Source organism: Malus domestica, chromosome 04 (assembly GCF_042453785.1).
Source record: "Malus domestica chromosome 04, GDT2T_hap1".
Classification (NCBI taxonomy): Eukaryota; Viridiplantae; Streptophyta; class Magnoliopsida; order Rosales; family Rosaceae; genus Malus; species Malus domestica.
Window position 1 is genome coordinate 21373742 of NC_091664.1, and position 26979 is coordinate 21400720.

At 41.7% G+C, this 26979-nt stretch overlaps 4 protein-coding genes across 4 annotated transcripts; 1 reads left to right on the forward strand and 3 right to left on the reverse strand.

Moving 5' to 3' along the window:
- Window positions 1-1130: 1130 nt before the first annotated feature.
- On the reverse strand, window positions 1131-2886 carry LOC103433437 (uncharacterized). Its single transcript, XM_008371702.4, has 2 exons — window positions 1735-2886; window positions 1131-1626 (listed from the first exon to the last, which is right to left on the reverse strand). The coding sequence occupies exons 1-2, from the start codon at window positions 1971-1973 to the stop codon at window positions 1485-1487; spliced, it is 381 nt and encodes a 126-aa protein (XP_008369924.2). The 5' UTR covers window positions 1974-2886; the 3' UTR covers window positions 1131-1484.
- A 300-nt stretch (window positions 2887-3186) lies between these two features.
- On the reverse strand, window positions 3187-4972 carry LOC103433438 (probable E3 ubiquitin-protein ligase RHC2A). The gene has a single exon (XM_008371703.4). The coding sequence runs from the start codon at window positions 4650-4652 to the stop codon at window positions 3585-3587; it is 1068 nt and encodes a 355-aa protein (XP_008369925.2). The 5' UTR covers window positions 4653-4972; the 3' UTR covers window positions 3187-3584.
- Window positions 4973-7055: 2083 nt separating this feature from the next.
- LOC103433439 (hsp70 nucleotide exchange factor FES1-like) lies at window positions 7056-9433 on the forward strand. Its single transcript, XM_008371704.4, has 6 exons — window positions 7056-7428; window positions 7519-7661; window positions 7785-7835; window positions 8014-8235; window positions 8368-8470; window positions 8665-9433. Exons 1-6 carry the CDS (start codon window positions 7343-7345, stop codon window positions 9242-9244), a joined length of 1185 nt encoding a protein of 394 aa, XP_008369926.1. The 5' UTR covers window positions 7056-7342; the 3' UTR covers window positions 9245-9433.
- A 14339-nt stretch (window positions 9434-23772) lies between these two features.
- Window positions 23773-24510, reverse strand: LOC139195052 (protein LATERAL BRANCHING OXIDOREDUCTASE 1-like). The gene is made up of 2 exons (XM_070820234.1): window positions 24286-24510; window positions 23773-23997 (listed from the first exon to the last, which is right to left on the reverse strand). Exons 1-2 carry the CDS (start codon window positions 24508-24510, stop codon window positions 23773-23775), a joined length of 450 nt encoding a protein of 149 aa, XP_070676335.1.
- Window positions 24511-26979: the final 2469 nt, after the last annotated feature.

The window sequence follows — 26979 nt, forward strand, 5'->3', positions numbered from 1 at the left end:
CGAGAACTTAGGGCTTCTCAATGCTCAGATTGAGGTGTAGGAAATTCACTTGCAAAGATTTCCTCCCCTAAGTCATCTTCTTTAATGATCTCATTTGAAATGAGTACAACACACACCTCTTCCAACTTGCCCTTCTCCCAATCCCATTTGCCATTTTCATCAAAGATTACATCTCTTGATATTGTCACCTTCAGTGTTTTAGGATTGAAGATTATGTAGCCCTTCTCACATGTGCTATAACCAATGAAAATGCCTCTGGCACTAGTCTCCTCAAGCTTGCGCCTCAAGTTATTTGGTATGAGTGAGTAGCACACTGAACCAAATACCTTGAGATGTTTTATCCCTGATTTCCTCCCACTGAAGACCTCAAAAGGTGTCAAATTGTATAATCCCTTTATAGGACACCTATTTAAGAGATACATAACAGTGTGAACGGCTTCACCCTAAAGGTTATTGGAAGTTCCTTCTCATGTAGCATGCACTTTGCCATTTTCACAACTGTTCAATTCTTTCTTTTTGCCACTCAATTTTGTTAAAGAGTATAGACAACAGTTAATTGTGTTTCCAGGCCAAGACTTTCACAGAAATCAGTGAACTCATTTGATGTGATTCACCTCCTTTATCACTTATGAGGCCTCTTCAATTTAAAACCATTTTGAAGTTCCACCATTGCCTTGTACTTCTTGAACACTTGAAATACTTCAGACTTGTTTCTCAATAAGTAAATCTAGCACATTCTTAAATAATCATCAATAAATGTGAGGAAATATTCGTTGCCACTAACTGTTGGAATTTGCATAGGACCACGCACATCTGAGTGTACTAATTCAAGTGGTTCGTTTGCTCTCAATGCTTGATTCTTGGGGAATGAGTCTATGTAATGTTTGCCTATAGCGCAACCATGACATACTTCACTTGTTTCTTGGATTTCAGGCAGCCTAGAACCATTTCTTATTCTTGTAGTTGCTTCAACCATTTCTTGTTTATTGGATTTCAGGCAGCCTAGAAATGCTATTTGCAAGATGTAATCTATGCTGTTGTGCATGATAACATACATTAGAGATATTATATCGATATTATAAATTACATTATTGATAACACATTGGTACGTTTTGTTAGTTACAATGATATCAACACAAAATTAAGAATATATTAATAATTCGTTATCTAATAAAAATGTGAAGGATGCAATGCCCTTTGTATGTGAGTGATACACCTTCAATATTATCAATACATTATTGATAACATGCCAATACATTTCATTGGCTACAATGATATCAATAGAATATCGATGACACATCAACAATCCGTTTTATAGACGGACTATATATGTAACAGCCAACGTATATGGCATGGTGATGATTAACCAAAAGTTTTATGCGAGAGTGTTGAAGAGAAATCTTGTTTTTAAGCTTTGACAGCAGGTGAGATTAAAGTTACAAAACAGAGAAGGATGTGAAGGGAAGGAAGAGGCATAGAGTATTCTATCTTTTGTCTACTTGGTTGAGCTTGCCAAGGCCATTGCAACGAGCACAGACGATCTGAGCCTCGTCCTTCCTCGCTGCATTTGCTCTCAAAGTTGCCCCTCCCTTCCGAACAAAACCTGCTCCGTCGCATTCTGGACACCTAAAGAAGCAACACAGAAGCACAATTCAAGCTTCCATTTAAATGGAATCATGCTTAGCAAACAAGGAAACCAATCACATGCAAGAGGGGGTAGTCATAAGTATTTACAGGTCCTTCCGGGAGAAGAGGATTGGAAACGCAGTTCCAAGCAAAGCAACAGCAGCAGCACCAGCAATCAGGTAAGGGGTGCCATTGGCTGATACATCTCCAATAGCAGCAACCACCGTTGACGGTTTCTTCTTTTCAGAGTGCATTCTGAAGAGGGAGGGGCTCCGGCCGACCGCCACTGCCGACTGTTTCAATGGTTGTGGAGAAATCATTGTCAGAGGAGAAGACATTGATCCCATATCGGAGATAATTTGGTAATTTGTGTTTCTTAGGGTGGAAGAGGAAAGGTTATGGTTTGTGTTCAGGGTCTATCGCTCTATGGATATTGCTTAATTTTAAATGGATAGGGCCACATCAGCACAACTCAAAGATTTCTGTCGTTTTTGAGATAAGGCTGGGTCCACGTCATTGGTGCCAACTTCACAGATTCAATAGATAACAAGTTTAGAGCATTTATCTGCATCGGAGATCCTGAGTTCGAATCCCAACTTCAAACACCGCTTGCTTCTCTCCTTTTCCTCAATCTTGTAAATGCCTAGTCACTAACTGATGGTTGGAAGTAAACGAACGGTTGTGTGACTTGTGAAAGCAATAAAGTAAAAGCTTGCCAGCAGGCTGTGGCACTGGCAGCGACTGAGAGGCAGCACCTTGTGGGCAGTGGCACATTAAGATCCAGGGGGTGCATTGCTGTGGATGAGCAGGATAAGTGGCAATGAGGGCGATGGGACGAGACTAGCATTGCGATGGCTCAGCATCTACTGTCCATATGGTCAATTAAACATTACATGGAAACGCAGAACAGACTCTCGAGTGTAACCAATTGTATTATTGTATACAATCATATGTTTATCTCGTTGATACGGAACATTTTCTCCACCTCATGAGATAGCTACTTGGCCATTACACATAAAGGTTTGGTATTGCAGACCAAGAGTCATCCACTTGTCTACTTTTCACACAGAAGTCAATAGCCCCATCCAACACAAGAAACTTGCTCAAAAAGGAATGGCCATGGAGAAATACTTCTTTTACAAGCAAACAGAATAGACCACATAAATGTCTTGTCGCTATAGCCTATGGCAGTAATTCAATTCATGTTTGTAGGTTGGGAATAAAATCTGTGGTAATATCAATGATGTTTAGCCAGGAAGATATTCCTGAGTGGCATTACTCAGATAGAAGAAGTGCTCATTGAAACATTGATCGAGAGTCGCTTATACTACCTTTGTTGGTGTTCAGAATTTCGACTGGAATGGATAACCCGCTATGTTCAATCCCCACAGAATGATAGGATTAGAGGATTAGAGGAAATAGTTTCCTTCACGCTCTAATCATGCAGGCAACAGGCAAGGATTGAAACTGAGTTTGCTTTAGATGAATTGCGGGTTTCTGAGCATCATTTTGGACCAAATGAAATTAACATAAAAATGCAACTCAACGGCATCAAACAAGTGAAGCAGCAACCACTTTCGACTAAAACAATGCTGAAAGTACAACAACGGACCAAAAACAGCCATCACCTTCTAAGTCACTTCACTGCAAATCTGCAACAAGCGACGGCCGAAAATCCTAACAGTAATACAAATAATAGCACAAAGCCTGGTACCTCCGTTAACTACCTTCCCAATTCCATGCCAACCGCACACTCCTCCTCCCACTCCTCCCACATGGGTGGAACTTAATTCCTAGTCTCTACCAATTCAAAAATTCCACCTCTTCTTCGGAGTCTCGATTTCAATTCCCCGTCATGTATTGCTATTTACACCAAACAAACAACAAATGTACAAACTTTGCCTTCCGACATTAATATAGAAGAACCCGAAAAATAAAAACAAAACACTAAACCTCAATCAGTTGTCTTCCAAAGCCCAACGCTGGCTCCTCCGCCGCGATGATCTACTGAACACATTACCAGACCGACTTCTCGAGCTTCTCAGCCTCCCGAAAAAAGAGAAGAAATTGCGAAAAGCCTGAGCAAATCCACCACTCTCTCTGGCCCTTCTTCTAGATGCCCATGAAATCCTCCTAGGAGCACCCGCCGTATTGAACCCACCATCCATCTCGGTGTAAACAACTGGGAGCTCACGCTCTGCGGCTCTTCTGCCTCCAGTGAACCTCCCCACGGCAAATCCACCACCGGGCAATCTCCAAATAGTCAACCCCACTGGCTCTTCTTCTCCAACCACGCCATTGTTCTCCGGCGATGCTCTGCCACTGCCGCGCGGGCCTCTCACATCAGTCGGGAGCTGGTGCCGGCAAACCGGGCACGAATTGCGGATTGAAAGCCACGGGAAGATACAATCTGAGTGGTAGATGTGCTTACACGGCATCTCGCGAGCTTCCGAGTCGAGCTCGAATGCCTCTTTGCAAACGGCACAGTGCGACTCCGTCTCGACGTGGCTGTCGGCGATTTTAATGACGGGCATGGACTCGATTGCGGCTTTGGATGCCGGAGGGTGGTCCAGCCGCGCGACGCCATTTTCCAATTGGGTCAACTGGTGGAGCAACCGGTCGAAACCCGACCCCATTAAGATATCCGACATGGACGACGGAAGAGGGCGGAGGCCTAACCCGGCTCCGTCATCGTAGAACAGCTCGAAGCTTCCCGGGTCAGATTCAGTATCAGGTGGGCCCCGGAGAACGATGACCGGGTTAAACGGGGACCGGTCGCGGCCGCTTCTCTGATTCCGGCGAAGTCTAGGCGGGCTCGGACTCTGAGAAACCGGGGCGCTGTCTAGGAACATCGCGGCGGTGGGAAATGGGTGGTGTAGCGGAGAAGATCGGGTAGGGGTCGGGATCTCTTCAATAAACCCAGCTCCGCAATCGGGGCAGAGGATCGAATCTTGGGTCCGAACCCGAACTTGAATCGATCGGCTACACGTGTAGCACCAGTAGGACGATGCTGCCATGGAAGCCATATGAAGGTATCGGAAAACCTAGAAATTGCAGAGAAAGAGGGAAAGATGCTTTCTCTCCCCCGTTTTCGAAATTGGGAAAAGATTGAATCTTTGCTGGATTGGAATCGAAGTTCGGCGACCCAGATGAATGCTATTGAAATCTGGGGAGTTCAGATCGTCGAGTGGGATTGGAGGCCCAGTGAAGCAAGAGCAAAGAGGAGAGAGAGAGAGAGAGAGAGAGAGAGAGAGAGAGAGGGAGGGAAGTGGGTGAAAAATGAGAAAACAAAGGTTTCGAAGGGGGTGAAGGGTAGCGGAGCGCGTTGTTCGTTAAAGCGTGGTATTCACGCTGGCATTGGCCCAAAGCGAAAATTAATTTTAATAAAATTAAAATATGACAGATACAAAGATTTAACTAGAAATTTACCCCTAATTTAAGTACTTTTCTATTTTAGTCCTCAACCTTTTTTTTTTTGGTTCCAAGTTGGTGTTTAAACTTTAAACATTGTGTATAAAAAAATTGACACAATTAATCGTTAACAAAATTTTATTCAAAAAGAATTATTTTCGACCACCTCTAAACGATAGTTAATTTTGAAATTGGAGAGAGAGAGATAAGATGTATAGAGAGAGTTGTTAGTTATGTGTGAGATTGATATATAATAAGAGGGGCTTAGAATTCTAGATCTAATAAGGTGTTCTATGAATCAGTGAAACATTGAACAACCTCTTATTGCCAATTGTTTGGTTAACTCGATTATTACTAATTTTTTTTGAAGTGAAAACTATTATTTTTTCAGTTCTGTTCAAACGAATAATTCCAAATCAACCAAATGATTAGATTGTGGTCAATTTAGCTCATTTATAACATAAATACTTATCCAATGAAAAAAAAGTCACGCGTTAATAAATGGAGGGCATTATGATAGTAATCATGTTATTCTGTCATTTTTTGTGCAAACTCACTTTATGTAATTTTTTTGAATACAATGTTTTACTTTCAATTAATATGCAATACAAAAATAAGAATTCAAACTTGAGTTCATGAAAAAAGTGCATACGATCTAGCCAATGTGAAGCCCCCAAACACTTGAGTCTGCACTTTATGTCTTTTACTCAAACACTCGAAAAACTGAAGGACCAACTTGAGACCAAAGTATGGTTAAGGACAAAAGTGAAACCCCCAAACACTTTAGAGGCAAAGTGTTAAAAACGGAAAATTGCTCGCTAGGGAAAATAATTGGTACGTGAGAGTAATATACGTAACCGCATACGCAATGGAGTGTGTCCACTGCCGTGGGGATTGGGCCACACAAAGACGACATGTCGTGTGGAATTTCTTTTAACAGGTTACAGCTCACCGAAGAGAATGAGTAGCAGTAGTGGCTTTCCTACCACATACCAAAAGACGAACATATTATCATGGGAGATAGAATAATCCACGTTTCCACCAATATATATATATAATTATTTACTAAGTGTGAGGCAAATTCAAATCCCATCTTACGAGATTATATGTATATTCTTAACGTCATATGATTTCTAAAGTAATGAGACGATAGACAATGCATGTATTGTAAGTCTGATATGCATTAACGATTTACTATTATAAAGTTTAAACTTTTCAAGTTAATCGTTATCTAATATGGTATTAACCCTTAGACAAAAAGATCTTTCAATGATGTGATCAGTTGAGCGCAGTGGATACACGAGTTCATTTTCTAAATCTCAACCAATTGAATCTTCAAATGTTGAGTTTAGAGCTTTTTTTTTGGCATATAGGAATAGATCGTAATGAATAACTCACGATATTTAAAGTATAGTGAAGGATTAAATGACAAAAATTGAGTTCAACTTAGAATATGCATTACTATTAAGAAAATTTATTCGTTCAAATCCTCATAAAAACAATAGGATTGTAAGGGATAAAGTTTCATTCATGTTTAATCTCCTTCTAATCCCCTCAATGTGGAAAATTATGCGCATCTACTTTCAACATACCTTAAATTTGCTTCTACTATTTTTGGATGAATCCAAGGCATCCCCCACACGTAGGCGAGTACTAATCCCATGAGCCGGGTTGGACCCCATTTGGGGGGCAAGCTCTTTCAATGCTGGCTTATCCATTCACAAGGCTCGAACTCGAGACTTTGTTTAATAGGAACAAACTCCTTACCACTTGAACCACCAAGCATTGATAAATTTGCTTCTACTTGGAATTGGCCGAGTTATGGCACAACCAGTCTAGTGATTGGTTCCATGTCTGATTATTAGAGTTTTTTTGTTAAGTGACCATGAAATTAAAAAAACAAGTTATCTCTTCTTTGTTAGTTTGCAATATATTTGTTAATGAGGTAATTTGGTCTCGTTTGTTTGATATAGATGATTGATTAGACTAGATAATACTCAATATTCAAGACATACTTGAAGGCACAGGAGAATGATTTTTCATTTCGAAAGGATTAGACGTAACTAGGACGAACTCCTACTTCCCAATTCATTGGGCCTCAAAATCCCAGCCCACCAAATCTTACTAGCAGCTCTCAAGCCGGCCTCTTTTCACTCAAACAATCCAGAACCTACCGGACGTTTCAGGAACCTCTGAAGTCAGGAGTCCGAGCGGTACCCTACGTCCTTGATTCTTCCTATATAACTCTGCTGCTGCTTTAATCTCTCTCCTTTATAATTTCTTGTTCCTCCAAGACGAAGCAACAATGGCGGACGGCGGACCCAACTGGGAAGGACTGCTCAAATGGAGCCTTGCCCACTCTGATGGCACTCCCCCCAATCACAATTTGAGGTAATTAGCCCTCTCGCACCCAAAATAATACTAATGACGCGAATAAGTTAAGTTAATTGAGATTAAATTGATTGGTTTGTGTTTTAATAGCGAGGAGGATCGGAAGTGGTTTATGGAAGCGGTGCAGTCGCAGACCATCGACGTTGTGAAGCGGATGAAGGAGATAACCCTTGTAATGCAAACTCCTGAGCAGGTTTTGGAAGCTCAAGGAGTTACTCCTGCTGATATTGAAGGTTTTTTCCTTCCTTTTTTTTCAATTTAATTAGTAAAGTTTTCGTATTTCTTTGTTTTCCGAGGAGTTTTCGACGAATCTGTTAACTTTTTTGTTATGGTAATTCTTTTGGGGCTTGTGGCAGATTTGTTGGATGAGTTGCAGGAGCATGTTGAGTCCATCGATATGGCCAATGGTAACATTTCTTAGCCTTTTTCCTGATCGTTTTGTTATAATTCGAGCGATATTCTAATCTAGTCTAATTTACAGCGAGGGGAGTTTTGTGTATTGATGTTTGGGTTCTTTACTAGCATAATGGTAATTGCAATTTGTAATCTGGCGTGTCTCATTGGATGTTGATGTATGTGTTTTAGATCTTCATTCCATTGGGGGTTTGGTCCCGCTTCTTGGTCACCTAAAGAATCCCCATGCTAATATCCGCGCCAAGGCTGCAGAAGTTGTGACAACTATTGTTCAGAACAACCCCAAGAGCCAGCAACTGGTTATGGAAGCGAATGGCTTGGAATATCTGTTCACTAATCTCGCATCTGACCCCGATGTCACAGTTCGAACCAAAGCTCTCGGCGCAATTTCCTGTATGTGCTTATCCTGTTGTTAATGATGAATTGTATTTGCTGTTTAGTCATGCAAACTGTTTTGTTTAAGTTTTGCGCTTTCTTCTGAAAGGATATTAATGTAGGTTTTGCTTGCAAATAATTACTTTTCAGCTTTGATCCGACACAACAAACCCGGTATCATTGCATTTCGTCTGGCAAATGGATATGCAGCATTAAGAGATGCTTTGGCTTCTGAAAATGTGAGATTCCAGAGGTAATGGTGTGTTACAAGGATTTTCGTTATATCTTCACTTGGAGCTATTTACTTATTTTTTGAAGGAATTAAAACATGTTGAGAAACCGTATTAACTTGTATATTTTGGAAATCTTCCCTTGTTTATGACTTCATTTATTCATCTTTTGGTACCTCCAATATTGAATTTCTTGAAAATCAACAATTTTTTTCAGGAAAGCCCTGAACTTGGTTCAGTTCCTACTGCACGAGAATAATTCTGATTGCAACGTAGTAACTGAGCTAGGATTTCCGCGCATAATGTTGCACCTTGCCTCTAGCGAAGATCTAGAAGTACGAGAAGCTGCACTTCGGGGCCTTCTTGCGCTCGCCCAAGACAAAACTGATGGGGCCAATAGTAGGTTAGCTGATGAAGATGAGAAGTTGAAGCAACTTCTTCAAGGACGAATTAAAAGTATCAGTTCAATGTCTCCTGAGGATCTCGGTGCAGCTAGAGAGGAGAGGCAGCTAGTGGACTCCCTGTGGAATGCCTGCTACAACGAGCCATCTTCTCTTCGCGAGAAGGGGCTTCTTGTTCTCCCTGGAGAAGATGCACCGCCACCTGATGTGGCAAGCAAGCTTTTTGAGCCTCGTCTTAGAGCTTTTTCTCCAAATCCTGCTGATACAAAACCTGCTACTGAAAAGAAAGAAGCTCCTCCTTTGCTGCTAGGATTAGGTCCTCCATCCGACGCAGCAAACACTCACGGTAATTCCGGTGGCAGAGATGATACCAATGGCAGCTCACAGACGAATTAATAACATAGCCATGGCCGTTTATGTTGCCTGTATTTAGCTCGCTCAGGGAACTTGTTTTAGTGTATCAAACTTTTTTACTGTAATTTCGTTCACCCTCCCTCACCCTAACACTTGTATATCATTTGGATTCACTGGAAGTTTTGCTTGCATAATTATAAAATTACGTCCGACGCTATTCCTTAAACAAAATGGGGGCTATTATTGGCACCTTAAAATTTTTAATGTGCATGCTTCATGGGCGTTATTTTTTTCTCCTAAATATAGAAAGTTTGAAGCGTCGAGTCTCAAAAAAAATAATTTTCATTGTGTTTGGCCCTCCATTTCCGAAGACGGCCCTGATTATTTTACATGGCTTTTGTTGGCAAGAGATTATTTCACTTAGCTAAGAGCAACTCCACCATTGGAGTCCTCTCTCCTGGCAATCCACTATTCAATTCACCTAGTGAAAAGTAACTGCTTTTAATAAACAGTAATTGTCATTTGCATTTCCACATTTGGAACCTTTCCCCCTGACAATTAGTAATAAAATATTAATATTTTTTTCTCACCCAATCCATAAAATATTATTATTTTTCCCTAATTTTCACCAGTCCTCTCTCTCTCTCTCTCTCTCTCTCTCTCTCTCTCTCTCTCTCAGCAGTAGCCATGGAAGCTTCACCAGCTCTGTCGCACATAGGCTTGGCAGGCCTCGCCGTCATGGGGCAAAATCTCGCCTTCAACATCGCCGAGAAAGGGTTTCCGATCTCCGTCTACAACCCTAGCGATTTTGTGCTCTCCATCGAACGGCCCAGATCCGTTATTATCCTCGTCAAAGCTGGAGGGGAAGGAGGACGAGGAAGAAGGAGGAAGGAGAACGCAGAGAACACCGAGCGCATGCACCGATGCCGCACATCAGCCATACGTCACACAGTCCTCAGACTCTCGGGTTGGCAATCCCTGTCGGGCTTGTCGCTTGGGCCCTTTCTCGTCGCTTGTCCCCCGAGCAACCAGCAACGCTGTAGCCCCATCCCCTGGCCGTCGGGCCCTTTCTCCTCGCCTGTCCCCCGAGCAACCAGCAACGGTGGAGTTGCTCTAATAGAAGAGGAAAGTACATCTTCGTAATCAAAACCAAAGGAAAGTACATTTTTTTTTTGGGTGAAGAAGGAAAAGTACATATTCAAACCAACACAAACAATGCTTATGATACAGTTTTTTTAACAAGCCTACTCAAGGTCATCACTTGCACTTGAAGACTCGATTTATTTTAGGTTTCTGTCCTCTGGGTTTTGACAATGTCAACGTTTTTCTTAACTTTCAGTCTTTGTTATTTCAGTGTGTCCCTTCCCCCTATAATCCCCACTCAAGTCATCAGATAACCACCATATTTGATTTTCTTGTACATTCTTGATGTGTCTACCATTTGATCCAACGGTCCAATTTCCACATTAAAATGTGGACAAATGAAGGATGCATAAGATATTCTCGCCTTCCTTTCGTTTGCGACGATTCTATGTTCAATGCTCTTGTACCTCCCATTACTCCATATCTGTCATGACAACAAGAAAAAAAAATGAAGCTTAAACAAAGTTATTGTACTCCTTAATAATTTGGTGCATTTCAATTACCATATTTACCTCAGTAACATCTCCCACATTCACAACGAAAGCGTTCGGGATCGGCATCTTTTCGAATCTGTAATCCGTTTACGTTGAGCATGCTTATGGTGCCTGGGTCCGAGTGTGGTCTTAGACCTAGGACTTTATCAGGCATGCAGCAAGGAGGAATGTAGTTCAAACGCAGGGTTTGGTACAACTCTTTGTGTAGACCAAGAAGAGTGTCCTTCCCCATCCTCATATCTATAGAAAAGGACTCTAGGAGCTCCTCCCCAACTCTTTTAACTTCACTTGAATATGCGTCAAAAGTATCCCTTCATCGTAATCAACACAACATTTATCATTTTTTTATTATGAAAACACAACATTTATTAATAAATTGGAAGTGATAGAGTTTGCTAACTTCACTTCAACGTGTGGTTAATTTTTAACATCGTTGATCAAAGACAGAATATATGGAGTGCAAGTTTAGTGCAAATGGAGGCCAAAACGAGTTAGGGGTGAGGATCGGAGATCAAGAAATACCAAAGAGCGACCGTTTTCGTTACCTAGGATCTATCTTGCAAAAGAACGGAGAATTAGATGGAGATCTCAACCATAGAATACAAGCTGGATGGATGAAGTGGAAGAGTGCATCCGGCGTGTTGTGTGACCGCCGTATGCCACTGAAGCTCAAGGGAAAATTTTATAGGACAGCAATAAGGCCGGCGATGCTGTATGGCACAGAATGTTGGGCGGTGAAGCATCAACACGTACACAAAATGGGTGTAGCGGAGATGAGGATGCTTCGTTGGATGTGTGGGCACACGAGAAAGGATAAGATTAGGAATGAGGATATCCGGGGTAAAGTAGGAGTAGCCGAAATTGAAGGAAAGATGAGAGAAAATCGGTTACGGTGGTTTGGACATGTGCAAAGAAGGCCTACTGACGTTCCGATTAGAAGATGTGACTATGGGACAGAGGTTCAGGGCCGAAGGGGTAGAGGAAGACCCAGGAAAACTTTGAGAGAGACCCTAATAAAAGACTTAGAGTACTTGGATCTAACGGAGGACATGACACAGGACAGAACACAATGGCGTTCTAAGATTCATATAGCCGATCCCACTCAGTGACTTGGATTTTCCAAGTCTCCAACCGAGAAGTTGTCCTCGCTCGGGAAATTAAGGGAACACTACCTCAACCTACATGCTCCACTCACAAAGCTCCAACATACAAGCTTCAACAAAAGAAAATTCAAAGAACTTAGCGAAGAAGGCTTTGGTGATTTAACACAATACGTTGAAATGAAGGAAAGCTTATTTATTGATATCCCCGATAAATTACAAATATGTACATATACTTGAGTCAAAATAAACAAACAAGAGGGAGCCTTCACAAAGGTTGCTTAGGAGAAGTCTCGGCAGTCGGTAGAGCTCCAGAAAGAGAAGGCACCGGAGGGGGATCATTCGGAGCCTCAGTACTGGACAGAACCCTAGAAGGAGGAGGCATCAGAGGTTGATCATTTGGAGCTTCATTACGCGGTACAGCCCCAGAAGACGAAGGCAATAAATGCCTTTGGAACAAACCCACAAATCTCTGATGATCAAGTAAAACCTGACCATCAGATTCCTTCATCTGGTCAAGCTTCCTCTTCATGTTTGTAGCATAGTCATGTGCGAGCTGGTGCAACTGTTTATTCTCATGCTTGAGCCCTCTAATCTCCTGTTTGAGACTCATCACTTCAGCCGCCAATGATTCAACTTGGCGGGTTCGAGCAAATAGGCGTTGGGCCATATTAGACACAGAACCTGCACACTGAACACTAAGAGCCAGAGAATCCTTAACAGCCAACTCATCAGACCGTTTGGAAAGTAGTCTGTTATCTTTGGGAGTGAGAAGGTTCCTGGCCACTACCGCAGCGGTCATATCATTATTCATCACGGAATCCCCAACGGTAAGAGGACCAGTAGGGGAGACGAAGGATGGGCGCCATATGTTGTCTGGAGAAGGCGGGGCTGCCTCTTCAACAAGGTTCAAGTCAAAACGACGGTCGGACGGGCCAGACATTTTCAAAGGTGTAGAAGAGAGAAGAGGTCAGACAAATCAAGATCTTAGAAGTGCAAGAATGGAGCTTCTACTGGTGGATATTCAAGTGTGCTTTGGAACTTAATGTCAGCCTCTATAAAAATCTGCACTCGACGAAGCTTCAGAAATCGAAGAGGCGTTTGCTTTCTCAAAAGCTGGGCTGCTTAGAGACCACGAGGGTCGATCTCAGAAATCGAAGAGGCGTTTGCTTTCTCAAAAGCTGGGCTGCTCAAAGACCACGAAGGCCGATCTCAGAAATCGAAGAGGTTTGCTTTCTCAAAAGCTGGGCTGCTCAGAGACCACGAGGGCCGATCTCAGAAATCGAAGAGGTTTGCTTTCTCAAAAGCTGGGCTGCTCAGAGACCACGAGGGCCGATCTCAGAAATCGAAGAGGTTTGCTTTCTCAAAAGCTGGGCTGTTCAGAGACCACGAGGGTCGATCTCAGAAATCGAAGAGGCACCTACTTTTCCAGCCTTGTCAGCACCTGTCACACGCACACTCAGCTTTGCGGAAATTATGGGCATTCTGTCGAAGATTTCTGGCGAAGTAGAAAGCACATGAATCGTACTGTTCAATCACCCACTTCCCACACGCAACAGTAGCTCATGGGTACCACATATAACTTTGCCAAAGTTCTCTGACAAAGTTGAGACTACTTTTCCAGCCTTGTCAGCACCTGTCACACGCACACTCAACTTTGCGGAAATTATGGGCATTCTGTCGAAGATTTCTGGCGAAGTAGAAAGCACATGAATCGTACTGTTCAATCACCCACTTCCCACACGCAACAGTAACTCATGGGTACCACATATAACTTTGCCAAAATTCTCTGACAAAGTCGAGACACGTGAAGCTTACAACTCTCACTACATCGCTCTGACCAAGAAGGGTAAAAGAATAGCAAAAAAACAACACTAACAAAGTTTAGACACATAAATTTTGACGGCCTAGCTACCATATTATTACCCACAAGGGTAAAGGAACAGTACCACTGCTGGATAATTGGAAAGTCCCGGTGTGTCAACCTCTGTGCTTCATGGCAAGGTAGACTAGCAAACATGCCCAACCTTTACTCACATTCGAGAAAACACTCCCAACAAGATTGCTTGCCCCAAAATCGAAGAGGCATCGCCCTCCGAATCTCGAGAGCCAGACTTCCAACATGATTACTTTATCAAAAATCGAAGAGAGGGTAAAGGAACAGTACCACTGCTGGATAATTTGAAAGTCCCTGTGTGTCATCCTCTGTGCTTCGTGGCAAGGTAGACTAGCAAACATGCCCAACCTTTACTCACATTCGAGAAAACACCCCCAACAAGATTGCTTGCTCCAAAATCGAAGAGGCACCGCCCTCCGAATCTCGAGAGCCAGACTCCTAACATGATTACTTTCTCAAAAATCGAAGAGAGGGTAAAGGAACAGTACCACTGCTGGATAATTGGAAAGTCCCTGTGTGTCAACCTCTGTGCTTCGTGGCAAGGTAGACTAGCAAACATGCCCAACCTTTACTAATATTCGAGAAAACACTCCCAACTCCCAACATGATTACTTTCTCAAAAATCGAAGACACCGCTCTCCGAATCTCGAGAGCCAGACCCCCAGCATGATTGCTTTCTCAAAAATCGAAGAGGCATCGTTCTCCGAATCTCGAGAGCCAGATCCCCGACAGGATTGCTTGTTCGAAAACCGAAGAGGCACCACTTTCCCAACTTCAAGAGCCGGATCTCCTTGGATAAAGCTTGTCTGTAATCTTCACACGCAACATCAGCTTTCCAGATACCATAGACCACTTTTTCAAAGTGCTCTGACAGAGTTAAAACTTGTGAAGCTGGCAGCTCCCACTACCGTGCTATGACCAAGCAGGGTAAAGGAATAGCATTATTACTTGATGTTAGGGAGACTCCTATATATGTCGACCTCCATCCCCAACGGACAGGCAGACCTGCAAAAATGCTCAACCCTTCCTCTTATCTGAGAGGGCACTCCCAACGAAGCCTTTTGAAATATTCAGCTTTCTTTCCCCCTGATAATACCTCTGTAAACAAGCTATACTAGAGCAAGAATATCTCATATCATCAGGGTTAAAAGCAAGAGTATCCTATATCATGCTTTTTCCCTGTCTTTTCCTTTGGCCTTGTTCTTACCTGCAAGACAAGGAGAAAGAGAGCAATCAGTCAGCACTTGGAATCAAGCTTCCAGCCAGGAACTGACTGCCTGGAACCCCTTACCCTGGCATTGCTCTCGAGTACTCATCTTCAACATCTTATGCTTCCAGGGAAGATACCGCATCTGCCTGAGGAACAGATAGGGCAAGTGAGAAGGATACAAGGAAGCATGTGGAGACAAGCGTAACAGCACACGTGCCGATACATCCACTACTCTGTCAAAAGCAAAAGTATCCCATATCAGCAGGGTCGAACGTACTCTAGATTTGATGGACTTGTTTTGACCCTCAAATTCTTCAGTCGGCCTTATACTTTGGAGGAAACCAGAAAACCCTCCAGCCCAGTTCAAGAATAAGCCTGTGGAAAGTTACTTCTTCAAAAGCAAAAGTATCCCATATCATCTCTTCTCATTTTTCTTCTCTTTATCCTTCATGCTGCCTGCAAGATAGGGAGAATGTGAACAATCAGCCGGAGCTCTGATTGCTTACCTTGTCTGTTACCTCTTTCAGCAGATCCCCTAGCTCGGCGACTTGGGGGACTCCTACTACATGGTTTGTATCGCGTTTGACCAAGCCTGAAACTACAAGTAAGCTTCAAGTGACATTGATACATTACCTTGTGCATCTCCACCAATTACAGATACCACCCCTGGATGGAGGAAGAGTACTTCCAGAGAAGATTCCACATCTACCTATGAGACAGATAAGGAAAGTCAAGCCGATACCACACTCCGGGACTTAGAAGTTTCGTGGTTACGAGATCATTCTCCCACAATATTTCCTAATGTCATTTGTACTAAATCATTCACTTGTACTCCCTAAAGGAGAGCTTGAACCTATGTACTTGTGTAAACCCTTCACAATTAATGAGAACTCCTCTATTCCGTGGACGTAGCCAATCTGGGTGAATCACGTACATCTTGTGTTTTCTTTCCTATCTCTATCCATTTATATACTTATCCACACTAATGACCGGAGCAATCTAGCGAAGATCACAAAAAGTGACCGTTTTCGCTACTTAGGATCTATCTTGCAAGATAACGGAGAATTAGATGGAGATCTCAACCATAGAATACAAGCTGGATGGATGAAGTGTAAGAGTGTATCCGGCGTGTTGTGTGATCGTCGTAGGCCACTGAAGCTCAAGGGAAAATTTTATAGGACGACAATAAGGCCAACGATGTTGTATGGCACAGAATGTTGGGCGGTGAAGCATCAACACGTACACAAAATGGGTGTAGCGGAGATGAGGATGCTTCGTGGGATGTATGGGCACACAAGAAAGGATAAGATTGGGAATGAGGATATCCAAGGTAAAGTAGGAGTAGCCAAAATTGAAGGAAATATGAGAGAAAATCGGTTCCGGTGGTTTGGACATGTGCAAAGAAGGCCTATTGACGCTCCGGTTTGAAAATGTGACTACGGGACAGAAGTTCAGGGCCGAAGGGGTAGAGGAAGACCTAGGAAAACTTTGGAAGAGACCCTAAGAAAAGACTTGATTACTTGGATCTAACGGAGGACATGACACAAAACCGAGCGCAATGGCGTTCTAGGATTCATATAGCCGACCCCACTTAGTGGGAAAAGGCTTTGTTGTTGTTGTTGTTTGATGAATGTGACGTTGTATTGACGGTCACACTCATTGACATTGCTTAGTAATTTATCTTCTTGTCACGCTACACTTTCTTTTATATTATAATTAATTAATTTGTTGTGTGTAAATGATTATGTACTTTTTTTATTTACAAAAGCGGTCAAATAGTCTTTTTTTCATTTAAAATACTAAAAAGTCGTTGAAGAAAATATAAAAATGAGTTTGGCATATAGATATAGTGCCAATAATGACTCAATTTATATTCCATGAAATTTATTTTAATATGTGTAAAGTTTATATGATAAGGTCAAAATAATAGTTAACAAATTGAAGAGCAAACCCTCGAGTACAACCGTTCCTTATAGAATCAAACTAAAGAGCATGAAGAGCAAATGAAGGAATACAATGATCCCAAATATGACAATCAGTAATAAGAAGGCCTTGGCGAGCGAAGGCATCTACCACAAAGTTAACCTCTTTATAAATATGTTTCCAATCAATGCAATCAAAATTGGTCACCATCCACTTGATATCTTCAATAATAGGAACCAGATTCCATGGCGTCACACCTCGGTCTAACACTGACTAAATGACCAACTTAGAGTCACCTTCAACCATAATCTTTGCATAGCCCTTCATCTGAGCAAAAAAAAGGCCCTCTCTGAGAGCCCTAGCCTCCACTTCTAAAGTAGTGGCACCATCCAGATTTAAGGCTCCACCTTAATAAGCTAGAAAACTCATTTTCCTGCTTTCATGCTTCCCCCTTTTTATGGTGGATTCAACTCTGCTCCATCTTTTCAGTTTTCTTTTACTTTTTTTTTTCAAAAAAATTGATGAGGTTTTTAATGTCAAAGTTCTTTTGTAATCTTCTTGAATAAATTTGTGGAAACATATGACAACTTTTGTAGATAATTCAATTGGATTGTAAATAAAGGAAAAATTGGCTTAGCGTAGTAAAACAACGGTATGTGTCTTCCTCAACTGTGAACCATCTGCAACACTCCCAAATTTTGAGTTGTATAGATCTAAATTGCATGTTAAAACTCACTGCAACACTCAACAAAAAAAATAAACCCACTACGAAGAATCCTTCTAATTTAATTGTAACTCTATTAAAACCTAAGCTAATGTGGTCTGACCGCTGCTTGCCTTTCACTGCTATATGGTCGACGTAGACCTCCATGGTTACTCCAATTTGCTTCTTGAACATCATGTTTACGAGTTGTTGGTAAGTAGCTCTACGTTCTTGAAGTCAAAAGGCATGACCTTGTAGCGGTATGTGCCTCACTCGATCACGACTACATTTTTTTTCTTTGTCCGTCTTATGCATTGCAATCTGATTGTAGCTTGAGTATGCGTCCAAGAAACTGAGCAGCTAGTTCCTGAGGTTGAATCTACGAGTAGGTTGATTTGGGGAATTGGATAGTGATATCTGGGGCATGCCTTGTTGAGGCCAGTGTAATCCACCCAAACTCTTAATTTGCCCTTCTCTTTTTACATCACCAGCACGACATTGGCAAACCATGTTGAGTGCGCCACTTCCTCAATCAATCCAGCCTCCAGTATCTTGTCAATCTACGCCTCAATGATTGCCACTCTTTTGGGTGTGAAATGTCATTTTTTTTGGATCACTAGTTTGGCAGTGGGGTTGATGTGCAGCTTGTGGCAAGCTATCTCGGGATTGATGTCGGGCATGTCGATAGGTGACCATGCCAAAACGTCGTGTTATTCCCTAAGGAAAATCGTGAGTTCCTCTTTTTCCTTCGAGCTTAAATGTGAGCCGATTTTAGCCTTTTTTCTCCAGCTGCTAGGGATTAAGAATGATGTACTCGGCGTCCTTTTTGGGTTTCCATCCTGCTTCGTCCGCCAATATTGTGTCCGGATGCCATCTTCTTGATTTGTCTGCCATAATTGCTATTTGGTAGCTAAGTCGTCATTCTGCACCTCAGTGACTTCTTTTGGGGTAAAAGACTTATTATTTGACTCATTCAAAACTTGCACATTGTATTTTCGGGATGCGGCCTACTCTAACTTGATCTCTCTTCCTTCCAGGATGAGGAACCATATTTTCTAGTATTCGACAAAGGTTATAGTGCCTAGTCTCACTAGCCACGGTCGACCTATAATCTCGTTATAAAGAGACGGGTTGCTGAATATCATGAACATCGGCTTAGAGACAATTGGTGGTGTTCTCACGTTAAGTGTTATTTTGCCAATGGCAGTCGAGATGTGACCGTTGAATCCGGTGAGTACCTCAGCTCCCCGTATGATCGTGTTTTCCAGGCCCATCTGCTGAATCATCGAAAGCTGAAGAAGGTTAACTGTATTGTCATTGTCCACCATTATTCTGTCGACTCTAGCATGGGCCAATTGGATAAATATCACCAGAGCATTCGTGAGAGAAGTCTACACATTTAGCATCATACATGGTGAAGTCATGGATAGGTTTTAGTTCGGCGCTTATTGTCTGAACTTGGGAGATCGATCTTGCATGCTGGATCTTTCGCTTATTAGATTTGTTGATAGCCCCCAAGTGCTCGAATTTGTCGAAAATGTCTTTGATTCGAATGTCTTGGTAGGTGGTTATGCGTCTGCATTCTTCCTAGGGATTGCAACTGGCTTATCCTGGTAATTGTTGCACTTGCCCTCTTTCACGAACTTTTCGAGTTAGCCTTTCTACGTAAATTTGTTGTCAGTCGTGTGGCCAGGGGCTCGGTGGAACGCGCATTACTTGGTACGATCCAATTTAAAGGTATCTCATCTTGATAGCTTTAGAAGCTTGAACCAGGGTTCATTTGAAGTTGTGGAGGATCTGGTTGATCGGGATTGAGAACTTGGTGTAATTCTTGGGCCTCAGGCCTCTTCTTGTCGAGGAACGATCCTTGCTTTAGTCCATGGCTTGTACTTATTGTTGGACTGCTTCCAGTCCATCTTTTTCTAGGCTTCTTCTGACCTTTTCCGATGTTGCTCGAGTGCTTTGTTAGGTCGACAGGTTTCTACCCATAGTGCATGCTTCTACCAGACTCAAGTCTACTTTCATAATCAATTCTTCAAATAACAGGTGGTATGCTGGGAAGCCCTTTCGGAAGCCTACACTAGCTATCGAGACGTTGCATTCAACTATCTTAGCCTTCTCCACTTTGAACCTCTTCACGTAGTCATGAAGTATCTCTTTCAAATACTTTGAAAAGGTGGCCAGATTCATTCTTGATCGAGCAGTAAGATGAATTTTCCTTGGTGAAAATCAAGGCAAGTTCGTCATAACTCCGTGGTGGCAGGGTGTGGAACCAATCTTACACCTCACTTTGCAAAGTGGTGGCAAATATCTTGCACATTAGTGCATCATTACTCTGCTAAATGATCATTGCGCTGTGGTAATGCTTCAGGTGCTTCTTGGGGTCTCTATCACCCTTGAAAAGGGTGAAATGCGGCATGTTGAACTTGTGTCAGGGCTCGATCTACTCGATCTCGCCAGTGAAATGTGACTTGCTCAAGTTGGTTACGTCTCTACTAAACGCATCGTCAATGGTTTCAATGCGTTGGAATTCGCGCAATTGCTCAGTTAAGATTCTTTTTACTTTTTTCTAAATTTGTCTTTACTGGGGCAGTGGGGCTTTTGACTGCCCCTGGTGGTGACCTGCTAGTCTGTGTCACAGCTGCGTGCACGTGGTTCTTCTCTGGCTGGCGAGTGGGATGCTCATGTTTAAAATGAGTGCAAGTTGCTAGTTGAACTTGAGCTACATTGGGTGACTGTTTTTCTTCGTCTACTGCTCTGCCTACTCCGATGTGAGGTAAAGGATACTCATTACGAGCCAAGCCGTAAATGAACTATTCGCTTGGAATTATGTCTATGATGTTTATTATAATGCGGTCCTAACCGTGAATGCACACTTACCTTTGGGCCTAGTCGGGAGTGCACGCTTCTCTGCATGCTTAGGCAGAAAAAAAACAATATCCTGGGAAACCAGGCGTGAGTGCTACCTAAACACTCTCTTCGCGGCTGGTTGAGTGGCTGCTTACCGAGACGTTGCTAGAAAGGAACGTCGTCGCCTGCCCTTGTCCTGTTTCTGGACACCTCGTTTCGGGGGAGCTGTATTTTAATATACTACAAAGGTTGATTCACCAAGGTAATCTGCTGCGTGAGGGTGTTTGTATGCAACTTGTTGAGGTAGATGTTGTTCACCAATTGGGATGGAAAAGCTTAGACTGTATGTGTCTCCATGAGTGGTGGAAGTGTAGTCAACTCTAGGTGCAAAATTCGAGCGGTGACGAGTCAAATTTGCAAAAAAATAGGGTGAAAATACCCTCGGTCCAAAATTTGGAATTGGATCGGTTGAATTGATCTTGGACCGCGGGAATGGGTTGGGCACTAGGTACGCGCTGGGCCTTGGCCGTGTCTAGCCTACCTATTGTTCGCCCTTCATGGGCCTGTTATTGTTAGGCTTGCACTGCTAGGGCAGGTTAGGTCAGCTCGTGTTGGGCCTGTTGCTGCAGGTTGGTTCAGCTTGTGTTGGGTCTGCAGCTGCAGGTTGGGTATGCTGCTGTTGTAAGGTGACATAGGCTTGGGCTCACTGTTGCACTACAGCATGTTCAGCGTGGGCATTGGGTTCTCTAGGCCACTATGGTGTGGGGGTAATGTCGTGATTCTTACCATGTTAAGCCTCGAGAAGTGATGGCGTGGGGACACGTCGCAATCTCCATTGTCTAGTCTGTATCTTTGAATGTAGGAAGTTTCGTTCATCGTGATTTCATAATTTTTCATCATCGTATTTCTTCACCAGGGCTATTTCAAAGAATTTATAAAAACTCTAGGAATAGGAATGTGTGGGAAAATTTACATATCAACGAAAAATTTAAAACATTGAAAACGAAAGTCTCCTTTGAGCATTTGAATTAAATTCTCAATGAAAGCACCAATTTGTGGTAGACAATTTACACCGGCTTCAGTCTTGAACAAAAAGTACCTATGAAACAATCAACACGTTTGATCAAAGATGAAGCCTCAAGCGCCCACGATGAATGGAAGGGGGTTGGCAAATGGATCTCAGATACCTAAGTTAGTTTCTTTGAATATAGTAAGTGTTTAGGATTTTCTGTATATAGAAACGTTTACCAAAATTTGGTGGTGATGTAGATATTTATAGGGAGGTAGTGTGCCGACCATGGGTGTAAGGTTTTGCCCTACACATGACGACATCCTATTGGCCAAGGTGTGTCATCTGTTGGATGAATGAGGTAAGAATATTCCCAAGATATAATTAAGAGATAATATCTTGGGATAATGGTGGAAGTATCCCTAATAGATTGAAATAGGAATTATTACTTGATAATGTTGATCTTTAATTGGGAATGCATTAAAGATAGGATTAATTATCTTTAAGCATGTGGAGACAAACGCAACAGAACACGTGCCGATTCATCTATTACTTCGTCAACAACAAAAGCATCCCATATCATCAAGGTCGAACGCACTATTGATTTGATGGACTTGTTTGGACCCTCAAATTCTTGAGTCGGCCTTATACTATGGAGGAAACTAGAAAACCCTCCAGCCCAATTCAAGAATAAGCCTGTGGAAAGTTACTTCTTCAAAAGCAAAAGTATCTCATATCATCTCTTCTCATTTTTCTTCTCTTTATCCTTTTTGATGCCTGCAAGATAGGGAGAATGAGAACAATCAGTCTGAACTCGAAATCAAACTTCTGATCTGGGACTGATTGCTAGGAGCTCTGATTGCTTACCTTGTTTATCACCTCTTTCAACAGATCTCCTAACTCGGCGACTTGGGGGACTCCTATGGTTTGTATCGCGCTTGACCAAGCCTGAAACTACAAGTAAGCTTCAAGTGAAATTGATACATTACCTTGTGCATCTCCACCGGTTAAAGTGCATCTCCACCGGTTAAAGATACCACCCCTGGATAGAGGAAAAGTACTTCCATAGAAGATGTCACATCTACCTATGAGACAGATAAGACAAGTGAAAACGATACCACACTTCGGTACTTAGAAGTTTCGTGATTACTCAGTGGCTTGGATCTTACAAGTCCCCAACCGAGGAGCTTCCCTCACTTGGGAACTTAGGGGAGCATTGTTTGTACCATACTTGACCAATCTCGAAACTACTGAGCACCGGTCAACGTTATACCGTCAAGGACCCAGAAGAGTTTCCCTCCAACTAGGAGGCCAATCACAGCGCGACACATGTCGACATTAGAAGCCGATCATTGCGCGACACGTGTCAACATCAGAAGCCAATCACAACATGACACGTGTCAATGTCAAAACAAAGATAGAAACTCTCTTCTATATAAGGAGATCATTCTCCCACAATATTTCCTAATGTTATTTGTACTAAATCATTCACTGGTACTCACTAAAGGAGAACTTGAACCTATGTACTTGTGTAAACTCTTCACAATTAATGAGAACTCCTCTACTCCGTGGACGTAGTCAATCTGGGTGAACTACGTACATCTTGTGTTTGCTTCCCTGTCCCTATCCATTTACATACTTATCCACACTAGTGACTGGAGCAATCTAGCGAAGGTCACAAACTTAACACTTTTTGTTGTACTAAAGTCCTCACTAATTTTGTGCATCAACACACCCCATGGACATTAAAATGAAAAAGCAGTCTAGACATTTCATACCACGCTAGCAAAAGATGAATCCTTGTGGTTGAAGATGTACTACCCTAAACCTTTAAGCTGCCAAATCTTTGCCAGTATGAACGTAAATGAAATGAAATGGCTTGATTTTGACAACTTTAGAGAATAAAGTGAGACAAATCCAATTATAAAGGATAAAATAAGATTAAAGAGCGATTTCAGAGAGCAAATCAATAAATAAGCCCTATCCTAAATTAAAAGAAGTTATACAGTAAGGCTAATTAACAATTATTTAAAATAAAATAAAATCCTCTCATATTTTTCTCCGTCTACACTCTTGCTTTTGCTTCTTTTTTCTCAACTTCTGCCATTACAACATGTTTACCATATTACTATAGTTCCTAATTACCGATTTATGCATGCCACAATTGTTTCAAGTTTGAAGAAACAATATACTTCCCTGAATTAAGTTTAGAAACATACTTGAATCCATTGGCGAGTCTGGCTAAAACTCAAGGTTTCTGCCGTTGGCTGGATAAATATTGAGAACCAGTCCATCAGACCAGTCAATTGCCTGCCCTTCCGGAACTACTTTGATTTGACTGTAGCCGTCAATCCCACCCGGTGGAAAACGAATTTTATTCTTCTCTTCTAACGGAAGTTCAAAGAACTTGACCGTTGCATCTTTCATCCCCTGCAGCACTTCTGTTGCCACTCCATGATTCACAACCTGCAATATTGTTTAACTCTATATATTATAACTTGAAAAGTATCTATCGATTCAAAAACTTCGGAGGAAGATCAATATATTGTAGTGCTAGACTGTCTGACAGCATAATACGTAACGGTAATTAAGTCTAGATGATTATTGATCAAGTTGTTTATAGCTTGAATTCGGGTAGTTCACATACGTTCATAGCAAACAAACGTAAGCATTCGTCTATAGCAATACCATTATGTAAGTATAACATTTGACAAGAAAAGATTTATCTATTTATAACATTTACGATATGATCACCTGAAAGAATCCCCATTCTTTGCAAGCTTGGTCCAGTTTGTTGAGCTCCTCCTTGTGCCCTCTCGATAGTAGAGAAAGATCAATGATAGGAATCCTCGAAGACAGATCAAACACGTCTGCCGTACTCTTTGGCTCGTCTTCTTCCTTCCTACTTACGAGGAATTTTTCAGGGACCTGCAAAGGGTTAGACCTAACAATTTCCTGAACGTTTACTCGAGAGGTCATGTCTAGGGGTTTCACTCTTGTTTCTTTCTTGTTCAGAAATATTAATGCTTCAGCTTAATTAGTTTCAGATCGGCTTTTATTGGAAGAGGAGAAAGAGAGGGTTCATCTACTTTATTAATTTAGTGATTTTATTGGGGATTGTAAACAGAGAAAGAAAGAACTATCTCAAAGAATAAGAAAGGTAGTTTAGAGAGAGAAAGAAACTATTGTTTGTATTGTATATTCATTAATTCTCAGATTACATTTACACACATGTATATATGTTTAGCTATCTTAGCTTAACTACTAAGCTAAGATAAAACTCACAAGATGTTGACACTTGTCACAATCTAAGTTCATGATATGCTAACCAACTTAACCACCTTACACACTATATCTAACATCCTCCCTCAATCTCAGAGTGAGGCTTGCCAACTCTGAGATTGTAGCAATGTGTGCGAAACAAAGGAGTAGAGAGTCCATTTGTAAGAATATCGGCAAATTGTTCATTTGATGACACGAATTGCACTTGCAGTAGCTTCTTGGCAACTCTCTCTCAGATGAAGTGGACATCTACTTCAATATGTTTAGTTCTCTGATGCATGACAGGATTGTAAGCAAGAGCAATGGTAGAAAGATTATCACAGAACAAAATTGTTGGATCAGAAACCTCAATTTGCATAAACTGAAGTAACTGTTTGATCCAATCGATTTCAGCAAAAGTACTTGAAAGTGCTCGATATTTAGCCTCTGTAGATGATCAAGAAACTGTGTTTTGTTTCTTGGATGACCAAGAAATAGGATTTGGTCCGATATACACAACCAAACCTGTTGTAGATCGTCGGTCATTTGGGTCACCTGCCCAGTCTGCATCACTAAAGGCATGAAGATCCAAATCCCCTTTGCTAAACTGAATGCCAAAATCAATAGTGCCTTGCAAATACCTGAGAATTCGTTTCACAGTAGCATAGTGTGATTCCATAGGGCAATGCATAAATTGACAAACTTGATGAACAGAGAATGCGATATCAGGTCTGGTAAAAGTCAGGTATTAAAGAGCACCTACAATGTTTCTATACAAAGCTGGATTATTGAAAGGATGTCCATCATCTTTTACCAATCTGTTATACGGTAAGCAATGAGTAGTGCACAGTTTAGAATGAACCATATCTGCTTTGCCCAACAAATCCATCACATATTTAGACTGACACAGAAACATCCCACTTGAATTCTGTGTAATTTGAATCCCAAGAAAATAAGGAAGAGAACCAAGGTTTTTAATATCAAATTCTTTGGTCAAAGCCTCAATAGTGAGATCAATAGCAGCTGAATCACTCCCAATGATGAGGATATCATCAACATAAAGAAGTAGGATAACTACAGACTTGCCAACATGTTTGACAAACAATGAGGGATCAGAATATGTTGAAAGAAATCCCAGAGAAGGAAGAAATGAGATAAACCTATCATTCCATGCCCTTGGGGCTTGTTTTAAGCCATACAAGGACTTGTGTAGTCGGCAAACATGTGCAGGATAGTGAGGATCACTAAACCCGGGTGGCTGTGTCATGTACACCTCTTCCTAAAGAATGCCATGAAGAAAGGCATTCTTGACATCAAGTTGTCGTACTGACCATCCAAAATTAGCTGCTAATGCCAAAACCAACCTCACAGTTATAGGTTTTAACAATCGGGCTAAACGTTTCTCCATAATCGATACTCTCTTCCTGATTAAACCTTTTTGGCAACAAGGCGGGCCTTATACCAAGAAATAGAACCATCAGCATGCTTCTTGATCTTAAACACCCACTGACACCCTGCCAAAATTTTATTATGAGGCAGTGGAACTAAAGACCAAGTGTGTTGAGTGTGAAGAGCCTGCAACTCTTCTTCCATAACAGAGAACCACATTGGAAACTTAAGAGCAGACTTGTAAATGGCAGGTTCAACTTGTGAAATATCGATCGTGTCACTCTCTTGAACTATTGAAAGAAAAGCCTTCTTTTTCGAAATACCACTCTTAGCTCGTGTTTGCATAGAGTGAGTATTCATAGGAGGGATCGGAAGAATAATCTGCAAACTATCAAGTTGAAACTCATGTTGCAGTTTAATTGCAATAGGACTCGAAATTGTAGAAGTGAACTCATGAGAAGGCTCAGAACATTCCCCACTTGGAATCTCAAGAACCACATGGAGTACAGAAGAGGATTGTTGATCTGTGGATGCAGTAATGGATTGTAATGAACTAGAAGTACCACTGTGTTGAGTATATTGGGATGACATAGTATCAGACAAGGTAGATGACATAGTCACAATATGATTGTCACGATTAACTAATATGGAAGAAGATGATGGAAGAACAACAGAATTAGAGTAGAATGTAGGTTGACAGAACATTAGTAGAGAGAGAGGGTATGGAAGTTTAGACTCATAAAAAACTACATGTCTGGAAATATAAAATTTGGTAGAAAAAATGTCATAACAAATGAA